Here is a 12,377-nt window from a genome sequence, read left to right on the forward strand (position 1 = left end):
AAGCCAGGAGTAACCCAAGTGCTGCCAGATGTGACCCAAAAACCAAAAAACAAACAAACAAAAAAAGAATCTAAAAACTGGGGTCTAGAACAATAGTATAACAGATGGGGCACTTGCTTTACAAGCAGTTGATCCTAGATGGATCCTCATCAGTATCCTATCTGGTCTCTAAGCACCGCCAGGTCCGAGCCAGAAATAACCCCTAAATCTCATTGGATATGACCAAAAAACTAAAAAATAATTTAAAAATTCTTAAGGGTAGGTTGCTCTACCTCACCAAATAACAGTGAGATGAGAACAGAAGACACTCCCTCCTTAGATTTGTGCAAAAACCAAGATCCCTAATTACAAAAGACTGACTGCAACAACTGCCACTGAGCAGAACTTTTCCTGCAACCATAAAGAAGGCATTATCCTAGGCTTCACCCTAGGATCTGTGCAAAAGCCAAGATCTCTAATTACAGAAGACTGACTTGGAAAGCCATGATTGAGCAGAACTTTTCCTGGGACCATAAAGAAAGACTTTGGGGTTTGACAACTAATATGCCCAGAGCCTGTAGTTGGTCTTATGACAGTATGCTTCAAGGATAGAGACACCCTGCATCTCTTAGGCCAAGGGAATTGCCTTTCTAATTTCCCCAATGTTTACTGCACCTATGCAAAAAAAAAAAAAAAAAAAGAAGAAAAAAAAAGAAGAAAAAAAGCCACATCTGCCCCCCTTCTTCTTTTTATTTAAAGCTTCTAGATTGATGCTCCCACCTTTTTACAGAACCATAGAACATGAATCATCTTGTTCTACCTCATATTTCTATGTCCTCCTACAAATTGAGAATAGAAAAAAAAGTGGATGGGACCCAGAGGCCAAATGGTCTCAGGATCATTGAATGGTAATAAAAAATGGTCAGATCTAAACATCCAAACCAAAGTTAATGACAACAGAATCAAGAGACTCAAACTATATCAAGCTATACAGAAAAATGGACCGATTACACTGGTAGACCAGGGGGCTAAGGGTGGAGGTATGAGATGCATGCTGGAAACTATGATGGAGGGAGGTCAACACTAGTGGTGAAAATGGCCCTAATTCACTGTCACTATGTGCCTATAATACAACTGTGAAAGACATGTAATATATATTGGTTTCAATTAAATATTTTTAATAAAAATAAAAATATAAAAAATAAAGATTCTAAAAAATATGGAATCAGGGAATGAGCTCAAATAGCAGACTCCATAGAAGGGACTAGAGCAACAGAATATTAAACAGATAATTTGCCTTGCATAGGGCTGACCCAGATTCTATCTATAGTACCCCATATGGTCCAAGCACTTTGGCAGGTGTAACCCTTAAGTACAGAACCAGAGTAAGTCTTGAAAACTGCAGTGTGGTCCCCAAAAAAGGTAGAGTCCATGGTAGCATGTGGAAGGCCTTAAGCTTGACTACTGGTGTACGTAGCCGTAGGGACCTACAAACAACATTGGACCAAGAAATATGAGCACTACCAGCTACAGTTCTTTTTAAAAATAAATTCTAAAGGCATCGAATTAAGATTTAAAGAAATAAATTAGTTCTGAAGAAAATGTTTAATGCATAAAATACAATTAAAAATTTGAGATACAATCATGAGAACCAAATTCAAGGTAAGATCTATAAATGTGAGGATAAGATATATCAGAATACATTTGTATCTATCTGCTTTCTTTTTTGGGCTGGGAGAGGTAGAGGGTTCCCCAAGCAGTGCTCAGTGGGTTCAATGTCAGTCAGATTTGGTCTGGTACCACTTAGCTTCAGCAGTACTGGGTCACCCAGCAATGTGCTGGAAATTATGTAGAGACTCAAACTCAGTCCCTCTGACTGCCAGCCAGGCATTCCAGCTCTTTGTTCATCTCCCATTCCCTATATCCACTGTTAATTTTAGTTTTACCTTTAGCAGTTTAGTAGCCAGTTTTAAAACATTATTCACGAGTGTCAGTTCCTCTTTTTTATTAGGTTTCTTCTCCATTTTCAAGTAGAGGTTTATCTTGTATTAAAAAAATGAGTCCACAATTAACGATACTTAAAATTATAACCAGTATTTTTAAGAAAAGAATCAAAGCTAGTCACTGAAACATTAATAGGGCTTCTGGTAGTTTTGAGATTATAAGTAGTGTTAATAATCTTCATACTTTATTATATACCTCAAACTTCCTGTACTTCATAAAAATATTACATTAAATTTTCAAATATAACTGAAAGATAAATAAAACAGGAAAATTTTAGTGCCCAAACCGAAACAACTTAAAGAATAGTAACTAGAAGAAAATAAAACCATTCAGTGAAAATGCTAATTTCCCTACCTTCCCTTCAATTGAGCTTATTTAAAGGATTACAGATTTCCTAATTCAAACTACCCCTGATAAGATCATGGCAATAAATTTCGCTGTAAGTTCTATAAAAACAGAAATAAAAACATTAAACAAATTTATACAAAATAAAGTTTATCATAAAAAGTATTAAGCTTTATCATTTCTATTAGATAACAGAAATACCCAATGATGGTTCTACTATATAACAAACATTAATCACTTAAAACTCTTTTTTTTTTTTTTTTTGCTTTTTGGGCCACACCCAGTGACGCTCAGGGGTTACTCCTGGCTATGTGCTCAGAAATCGCTCCTGGCTTGGGGACCATAGGAGGTGCTGGGATATCGAACTGTGGTCCATCCTAGGTTAGTGTGTGCAAGGCAAATGCCTTACCACTTGCACCACCACTTCAGGCCCAATCACTTAAAACTCTTAATTACTACTTTACTTCTTTGCTGTCAAGATAAACATAAAGTAGATTAGATTTGAAATCTGAATCAAGACAGAACACTTAAGAAAGGTTTGCATCTTACCACATTTCAAATTTTGCTTCATAGCATAATACATTTAAATCTAAAAACATGGCTTCCAGAAACTCTTAAATTAATTTATGGCATAGTAAACATGAATTCTCACCTGTTCAGTAAGTAATATTGAGGTATTGCTATATTTTTTACTTGTTTCGGAGCCAAGGGTAACAAATCTTAGAAGAAAAAGTGTTAATGAAATGCACCAAATTACCAGCTCCCAATTGTAGTGACAGTCAAGAAAGATTTCATGTACATGAAGCAACTAAAAGTATAAAAAAAAGATAACATGAAGAACATCCCACATTCATCATGAAATATTCTAAGCACAAAAAAAAATACAGAACACAATGTAATCAAACCCAAGTACTTAATTCAATTTTATCAAATCTTAATTTGTTCAATAAAAATTTTTGGAAAACAAAATAAATTAAGATTAAAGCTTCAGTTGAAGGCCCTATAAACTTTACTTAGCATTCCCATTCTTTCACACCATCTGTGAGTACAATAAAGTTCATGCTTATTTTTTCTTTTTCTTTTTTTTTCCATATTTTTCCATTTTCGTTCTAAGCTCATTCAAACTCCTAGAAACTTTTACAAGCCAAAGAATCAGTCCCAAAGTATTGGTGTACTTTCCAATTAACTATTCTGTTGCCACTTTTCCTTATTGCAAACACTGCTGAAATTACCTGTATACTTTTGCTAGTGTACATAGCAGACTTTTTCTAGTAATTCATTATCTGAACAGAATTGTATGTAAATATTCAATTAATTCATAACTGCAAATACAGAGTGTTAACTGGTTATCAGTTTCCTTTGTTCTCATTTCTGTCAATACTTGGTATGGTCTAACCTCTTAACACTTACAAATCTGATGGCTATAAAAGTTCCGTTTTAATTTTGCTTTTCCTAATTAAAAATAATATTTCACGGGCCGGGCGGTGGCGCTGGAGGTAAGGTGCCTGCCTTGCCTGCGCTAGCCTAGGACGGACCGCGGTTCGATCCCCTGGCGTCCCATATGGTCCCCCAAGAAGCCAGGAGCAACTTCTGAGCGCATAGCCAGGAGTAACCCCTGAGCGTCACAGGGTGTGGCCCAAAAACCAAAAAAAAAAAAAAAAAAAAAAAATTTCACAAACTTAACGACCATTATATTTCCTCCTCTGTAAGTTATCATTCTATACTCTGTATAATCATTTTCTTTAGGCTGTATGATTTACCCTTTTCTTTTGTTTTGTTTGGGCCACACCTGTGATGCTCAGGGGTTACTACTCCTGGCTATGCACTCAGAAATTACTCCTGGCTTGGGTGATTATATAGGATGCTGGGTATCGAACCCAGGTCCGTCCTGGGTCAGCCATGTGCAAGGCAAACATCCTACTGAGATACTATCACTCCAGCCCCTATGATTTGCTTTTTATAAATTCATAAAGTTATGTATGTGTTTTGCAAAGCAAACTTTTTTTTTGTTTTTGTTTTTTGGGCCATACCTGGAGGTGCTGAGGGGTTACTCCTGGCTTTGCGTTCAGATATCGCTCCTGGCAGGCTCCCGGGACCATATGGGATACAGGGAATTGAACTCAGGTCTAATCCCAGGTTGTCCACGTGCAAGGCAAATGCCTTATCACACTGCTATCTATAACTCTGGTCCCAACAATGTTATTTAAACCTTAAACTTTGCCAGTCTTTTTCCAGATTTTGTTTTTCTTTTCTTTTCTTTTCTTTTTTTTTTTTTGGCTTTTGGCTTTTGGGCCACACCTGGTGATGCTCAAGGGTTACTCTTGGCTGTGCACTCAGAAATTGCTCCTGGCTTGGAGGGCCATATGGGACACCAGGGGATCGAACCACAGTCTGTCCTAAGCTAGCATGCGCAAGGCAAATGCCTTACCACTTGCGCCACTGCTGTGGCCTCAGATTTTGTTTTTCTTATGGTGTCTGTTGTAGTACTTAAAATTTGCAGGATGGGTACCAGAGCATTAGTACAAGAGGTAGTGTATTCATCTTGCACATGCTGACCTGGGTTTGATCCCTGGCATCCCCTATGGTCTCCCAAGCACTGCCAGGAGTAATTTCTTTTTTTTTGGTTTTGGTTTTTTAGGCCATACCCATTTGATGTTCAGGGGTTACTCCTGGCTATGTGCTCAGAAATCGCCCCTGGCTTGGGGGGACCATATGGGACACCAGGGGATTGAACTGTTGTCCCTTCTAGGATAGCGCTTGCAAGACAGATGCCTTACCTCTAGTGCCAGCTCTCTGGCCCTGGCCAGGAGTAATTTTTGAGGGCAGAGATAAGAGTTACCCTTGAGCCAAGTGAAGAGGAGGATGAGGAACAGGAGAAACAGGAGGAAGAGGAGGAGGAACAGGAGAAGAGTGGAGTAGGGGAGAATAATAAGTGAGAAGAGCATGATGGGAAAAAAGTCTAAAGTATAAAATATCTGGATTTGTATTTTTTCCAGTCTCTAAAGTACCATTTGGTTCTTTTCCAAATCTGTTCTTTTTCCTTAGTGTTAGATCTATTTCCTTACTTATTAAACATAGTTTTTGTTTTGGGGTCACACCCGGCAGTGCTCAGGGGTTACTCCTGGATGTATGCTCAGAAATTGCTCCTTGCAGGCTCGGGGGACCATATGGAATGCCGGGATTTGAACCATCATCCTTCTACATGCAAGCCAAACGCCCTACCTCCATGCTATCTCTCCAGCCCTAAACATAGTTTTTTAAATATAATCCTGCTAATAGATGACCTGTTAATTCACTCATGTTAGATCGTTAAATCTTTTTTGTTTTTCCTGATGTTCTGAAATCTGAAGGGGCTGTCTGTGAAAATCCTGATGTCCAAGCTGAAGAATAGTCCTTAGAATTGTCTTCGTTTTATTCCTGTCAGGCAAAAAGGAGCCTAAAATACCTTATATATAATATATAAATATATTAGATATTATTTTTATATATATACACAATAAGGTATTCTAGGTTCCTGTAATATAGTTATATAACAAGAGTTATATAGCTCCTGTTATATAGTTCTAGACTCCTCTTATATAGAGGTTACTATATAACGCATATTTGGACCATGAACCTGTAATATAGATAGATCTACAGATATGTAGTGGGGCTCCCAAGAAGTGCCCAGGACCCAAGGACCCATTCTAAGCCACTCACTGGACCAGAAATTTAATGCAAGGGCATGAGAATACAGAGCTGCTGAGAGCTACATGTCTAGGACTGCTTGGACCATCCTTATAGTGCTTAGAGGCCATCGGGGTTACAGTAATCAGGCTTGAGTAGTGAGCACTATGGTGGCAGGGAGTGGGGGAGCATGTTGTGCTAGAAAGAGAACCAGTGTCGGGCACATGCTTTCCTCTAACCTTTGTGTTATCTCCCAGCCCTGTACTTATACTCTGAGGAAAAGGCCTCACCCAAACTTTATACCTAGAGTCCACATAGTCGGACAAACTTCTTTATTATGTTCTTGTGCTGATATTGTAAGATTCCAGGTTTATGTTTTAAACTTATTAAAGAGTCATGCAGGTCTCTCGAGGACTCAACCTCTTCCACTACACCAGACTAAAACTCAAATGTCTACAATAAAAAATTGGAGTATCTCATCTCAATTCCCTGCCTATGGCTGCCACGGAATCAACAAATAGACTGATTCACTTTCATTTTGAACTCCTTACAATCTTATAAATTCAGATATGTATTATAAAGGGTTACACAGAGATTTTAAGAGCTAGGGGCAAAGCAATAGCACAGCAGTGGAGCGTTGCTTTGCATGCAGCTGACCCAGATTCAATCCCTGGCATCCCATATGGTCCCTTGAGCTTGTTCGGAGTAACTTCTGAGTACAGAGCATCTGGGATTAATCCCTGAGCGCTACAGGGTATGGTCAAAAAAAAAAAAAAAGAAGAATCAAAAGAGCTGTAGTTTCCCACCCAGCATTGTTTGATGTTCAAAACAAATTTCAAATATCTAGTATGTTTTATTACTTGAAATATCACATTACTATTTACAATAACTACATCATGATAATTTTGTACTCTCTAATTTTGGTCATTGAATATTCTTTATGGAGCACTTGGTAATCAAGTAACAATGGAAATTCATAGAAAATAGTTTGAAATAATTTTTATAACTCTAGTAACTCATGTTTGTTTTGGGAAATAAAGATAACCAAGATAGATTACAAAAATTAATATGTATTCAACTAATTATATGAGTACTTTTATTTATTATCTAATTCAGAACAAGATAACTCACCTGGGCACAACAGATAAACACAACGGAGATAGTTAGTAAAAAAGCAGATGAAACTATCACATCAACTGAACGCTGAGGACCTCTACGCTGGAAGAAAAAAAAGGAAATACTTTGAAATAAAATGTATTTACTAACTAGAAGTCAGTTTCTATGTTTTCTCTTAAAGTATTAATTAAGCACCGCAGGCTAATCAGACATCACAATACTGAAAATGCACCTAATTTGTCAGGTAAGTTTTAACTATAAAGTGTTCTATTGCCTGGATTTGTAAGATAAAAATAGTGACCACAGTAGCAAAGACTACAAATATTTCATTTGGCCAAATACTAAGCATGTAACCAGAAACTGTTTCTTGAGAAAGTCTTTAGAGATTGAGGCTTGGTGCTTGAAATGCAGTTTATTTCTGAGAGTAGATTAAGGAGAGGAGAAGGAAGAGGAGGGGAGGAAGAAAGAGGAGAAAGAAAGAGGGGAAGAGAAGAGAGAAGAGATAGCATAAACAATGAAACAATTTAACTAAAAAATAAAACTTTTGCTTCAATGAACCTAGGAGGTCATGTTAAACCAAAAAGTCAAAGAAAGACAGAGAAATACCAAATAATTTCAATCATATGTGGTGCATAAAAAAAAAAAGGCAACAAAATAGATATTGGTGTCCAAGGACAAAAATCCATTGGACTTTGAAGCAGATCTGAGGTAACAAGACGAAATAAAGAAAAGTGAAAAGGAAGATATGAATTACGAGGCCAGAGAGATAGCACAGCAGTAAGGCATTTGCCTTGCATGCAGAAGGACAGTGGTTCAAATCCCATGGTTCAAATCCCATATGGTCCTCCGAGCCTGCCAGGGGCTATTTCTGAAAATATAAAGTCAGGAGTAGCCCCTGAGTGCTCCCGGATGTGACCCCAAAACAAAACAAAACAAACAAACAAAAAAAGATATGAATTAGGACAGTGGTAGAAAACCTTGAGCACTTTGGTGGTGACAGAGGCAAAAAACATGTACATCAAATGCATAATTAAGAATGCTACTGTATGGGCCGGAGAGATAACATGGAGGTAAGGTGTTTGCCTTGCATGCAGAAGGTCGGTGGTTCGAATCCCGGCATCCTATATGGTCCCCTGAGCCTGCCAGGAGCGATTTCTGAGCAAAGAGCCAGAAGTAACCCCTGAGCGCTGCTGGTGTGACCCCCCCCCCCAAAAAAAAGAAGAATGCTATTGTAACTATGCTATGCTATGTTGCTTCAACTACAATTAAAATGCAAACTGAACTGGTGAAGAAATTGTTGCTCAAACTTGTGAGCCTGAAACCCAATCATGAATAATTTTGTAACTCAGGGTGATTCAATTAGAAAAATAACAATAATATAAAAAAAACCTGAAAGTTTAGTGTACATATCACTTTTTTTTTTTCGGACCACACCTGTTTGATGCTCAGGGGTTACTCCTGGCTAAGCGCTCAGAAATTGGCCCTGGCTTGGGGGGACCATATGGGATGCCAGGGGATCGAACCACGGTCCTGCGCTTGCAAGGCAGACACCTTACCTCTAGCGCCACCTCGCCGGCCCCACATATCACTTTTTAAGGAGCTCTTTTAGATCCCATATTGTCATATATTTAGGGCTTGATGGTGTGTGGAAGGTATTCTGGGCAGAAGGAAGAGAATGTTCAATAGCACAGAAAAGGAATGATCACAATGTATTCAAAGAAATAAAGCAATCTAGTTGACTGGAATGTAGAGGGGAACATGTTTCAAAATGAGAAGACAGACAGGTAGATAAGGGATGAGTTATGACAGGAAGGACATGATTAACCCTTAATGTTTATTATAAAAGCAAGGATAAATTGTTTCCCAGAGTTTTAAGAATTACATGTGTGTCCTAGGGTTGGTGAAGTAGATGGGGGAGTGGTTGACCACACCAGGCAGTGCTCAAGAGTGCTAAGATTTGTCAGGGATTGATTGAATGTGGACCAGTCACATGTAAGGCTAGTTCCATAATCCAAGTACTATCCCTCTAGTCTAGTCCCTCAAATCGACACTTTATTTGTATCTTGTTGTCAGGCCTCATCTGGCGGTACTCAGGTTTACTTCTGGTCCTGTGCTCAGGGGTGACCTCTGTGGGTCTGGGGGACCCATATGCAATTGTTAAGAGATCAAACTTGGGTTAATCTTGTGCAACCCATACACTGTTCAGCACTTCAAACCTGTATTTTATATAAAGATCTTCAACTATAAACTAAAGTAAGTGTTGGAAGGAGTAAATATTGGGATGCCAGTTATAAGATAATTGCAATGGTCCAATAGAGACCATTGGTTTCAATGAGGGGGTCAGAAATAAAATCAAGGAGGGGTCGGAGAGATAGCACAGTGGTGTTTGCCTTGCAAGAAGTCGATCCAGGACCTAAGGTGGTTGGTTCAAATCCCAGTGTCCCATATGGTCCCCTGTGCCTGCCAGGAGCTATTTCTGAGCACATAGCCAGGAGTAACCCTTGAGCACCGCCGGGTGTAGCCCAAAAACCAAAAATTAAAATAAAATAAAATAAAATAAAATTAAGGAAAAGTAGGTGGATTCAAGACATTTGGCAGCAGAGAATGAAGACTGATGCTAAACTAAATGTGGAAATGCAAAAGTAAGTACCACTGCTGTCTCCCAGTAATGTATAAAAGTAAATATATAAATTCAGTAATGTGTAAGTTCCTCAGGTTAGGGACTTTCATAACTGGATTAAGAAAGTAGATTCTCAGAGCTAGAGAGAGTACAGTGGTTAGGATACTTGACTTGCACACTGTGAACCTGGGTTCAAAACCTGGTACCACTTATGGTTCCCCCAAGCACTTCCAGGAATAATTCCTGACTGCAGAGCCAAGAGTAAACTATGAGCATAACTGAGTGTGGTCTCAGAACAAAAAAAAGGGGGAAAAATAAGCTTCCATTAACAGTGAATGGCATATGGTTAACATAAAATCAATGTGTATTAAATAAAATAACAAACAGCATGTCCTCTTAGGGCTAATGAGAGGAAATCTGGAGTGCCTTTTTACCAAGTCAAGGAATAAAGATCATGGCATTCTTCTTCCCATACCAGAGGAAAAATAATGTATGTCAATTTCTAGCAATTCTCATTGGAGCTATACTGGAATTTAAAAGTTTAATTAAAAAATAAAGAATTTTTAAAATATGAAGAACAGATAAATAGTGTAAACTCTCGCACCTCCAGGCCATTTCTTACATTAGTCAAAATAAAAACCACTAAAGATTTAGGTCTATCAGAATATATTTTGGCTTTAGTTCAATTTTATTACATCATTAATCTATATGTAATGAAATTCATTTCTTCTTCATGCAACAAAGAAATAATCCTCAGTATTTTCTTGAGGGGGTGGGGATGAGGCCATACTCAGCATCACTCAGCAGTTACTCCAGATCTGCGCTCTGAAATTGCTCCTGGCAGGCTAAGGGTCCCATATGGGATGCTGGGTATTGAACTCAGGTTGGTCTTGGGTTGGTCCTGGGTTAGTCCTGAGCAAGGAAAACACCTTACCCTCTGTGCTATTGCTCTGGCCCCATAAGTATTTTCTTTAATATTGTTTCTTCCCTGAGCTTTTATACTATTGCTTCTTTTAGCTATTTTTAATAATTAAAAGAATGATTTAGTAAGGTAATATTTTTAAGCAGCAAAAGGCCTGACTAGTGAGGTAATTCAATTGTTTAGATTTTTAGAGAATTCTCTAAGCAGTGGGCTCCCTCTGCTGGCTTGTGATAAGCACTCTAGATAGAAACAAAATCTATAATCTAAATTTGGATGAAAAATTGGTGAGATTAATGAGCAAAGATAAGCTTAGAACAATATGATCGGGGCCGGGCGGTGGCGCAAGAGGTAAGGTGCCTGCCTTGCCTGCACTAGCCTTGGACGGACCACAGTTTGATCCCCCGGCATCCCATATGGTCCCCCAAGCCAGGAGCAACTTCTGAGCGCATAGCCAGGAGTAACCCCTGAGCGTTATCGGGTGTGGCCCAAAAACCAAAAAAAAAAAAAAAAAAAAGAACAATATGATCATGATTTATTTATCTAAAATGCAAATTAGCTTTTTAGACTTCACAGTATGTCACTATAAAAATAGTGGTTACATATATATTTCAGATTTCTGCATATGGGTTAAAAGAACATGAAAGCACGGCTATGTTGTAGACATGTATTTATACATATGACCATATAGCTAGACGTGCATCCATACATATTGACTAAGAAGCTAGAGCTATCATAACATTCAGCAAGTTGAGTACTTTTATTGATACCATTCTACCTTAAGGTAAGAACGAAGAGAGAGCCAGATTTTTATATTCTGTACTTTCTTCAATCGGAAATGAGGAACCTCAGATTTTCGAGCCCTCCTTGCTGATGTTAAATGTCCAAAGAGTTTTGCAAAAAGCAATCGCTAAGAAAAGATAAATATAAGTATTATTGCTAGCAAAAATAGAAATTGATAAAATATTAAATTTTATTATTTTATTTGGTTAAGTACCACAAAAACAGAAATAACTGAAAGGCCAAAATGATTTAATGGAGTACTGACATACTTCAGTAATACTTTTTTCAAAAGGATAAAATAGTCTGTATTCAGAAGTCTATATAATTCTCACCTGTTTATAAGTTCTTTCTGCTACACAGAGCAAAAAAAAGAAAATCCATACCAGAGATACACGAACCACAAAACTTATTATAACCATAGTAAGAACTATAACATCTTCTTTAGAACCAAAAGCAATCACATAAAGTTCTGATGCAGAATATGCTGTGAGTTGTTCCAAGTCTGTAGCTTGGGAGAGTCGGAAAACAAACGGAGTTAAACCCAGGATTAGAGAAATTGCATTTCCAAAAATCTGGTATCCTATTCCTGGTATATGATTGTTCACCTTTACAAAGAGAATAGAAAGGAAAAAGAAAAAGTATATCATTTTATGTAGCATAAAATAAATTCCTATTAAACATTATACTTATAGCAATATGAAATCATTGGTAAAATAGCTTTAATATGGGAGTAAAAAATTTTATGTTACTCAGAACTTAAGAGTTTACACATAAGATACAGAACATAATTTTCTTCAGTTTTTTCAAAACAGTAATTCAAGAACTCTTCACTTCTGTAAATGCAAAAAGTTGTTCCTGGTCCTACCCAGGTCTTGAGAAAAAAATCCTAATTATTTCATTACTTCAAAAATTAAAAATATTCAGCTATTGAAATATTAAAGAAGT

The 12,377-nt window shown here is 37.6% G+C and overlaps 1 protein-coding gene across 1 annotated transcript in view; it reads right to left on the reverse strand.

The window, feature by feature from the left end:
• PHTF2 (putative homeodomain transcription factor 2) overlaps positions 1–12,377 on the reverse strand; it is a 138,157-nt gene that overhangs the window by 6,908 nt on the left and 118,872 nt on the right. Inside the window, 5 exon segments of the mRNA XM_049783854.1 lie at positions 1,926–2,021; positions 2,981–3,136; positions 7,126–7,212; positions 11,428–11,559; positions 11,765–12,037. Of these exon segments, the coding sequence (XP_049639811.1) occupies positions 1,926–2,021; positions 2,981–3,136; positions 7,126–7,212; positions 11,428–11,559; positions 11,765–12,037 (744 nt within the window).

This window comes from Suncus etruscus, chromosome 1 (assembly GCF_024139225.1).
Source record: "Suncus etruscus isolate mSunEtr1 chromosome 1, mSunEtr1.pri.cur, whole genome shotgun sequence".
In the NCBI taxonomy this organism is placed as follows: domain Eukaryota; kingdom Metazoa; phylum Chordata; class Mammalia; order Eulipotyphla; family Soricidae; genus Suncus; species Suncus etruscus.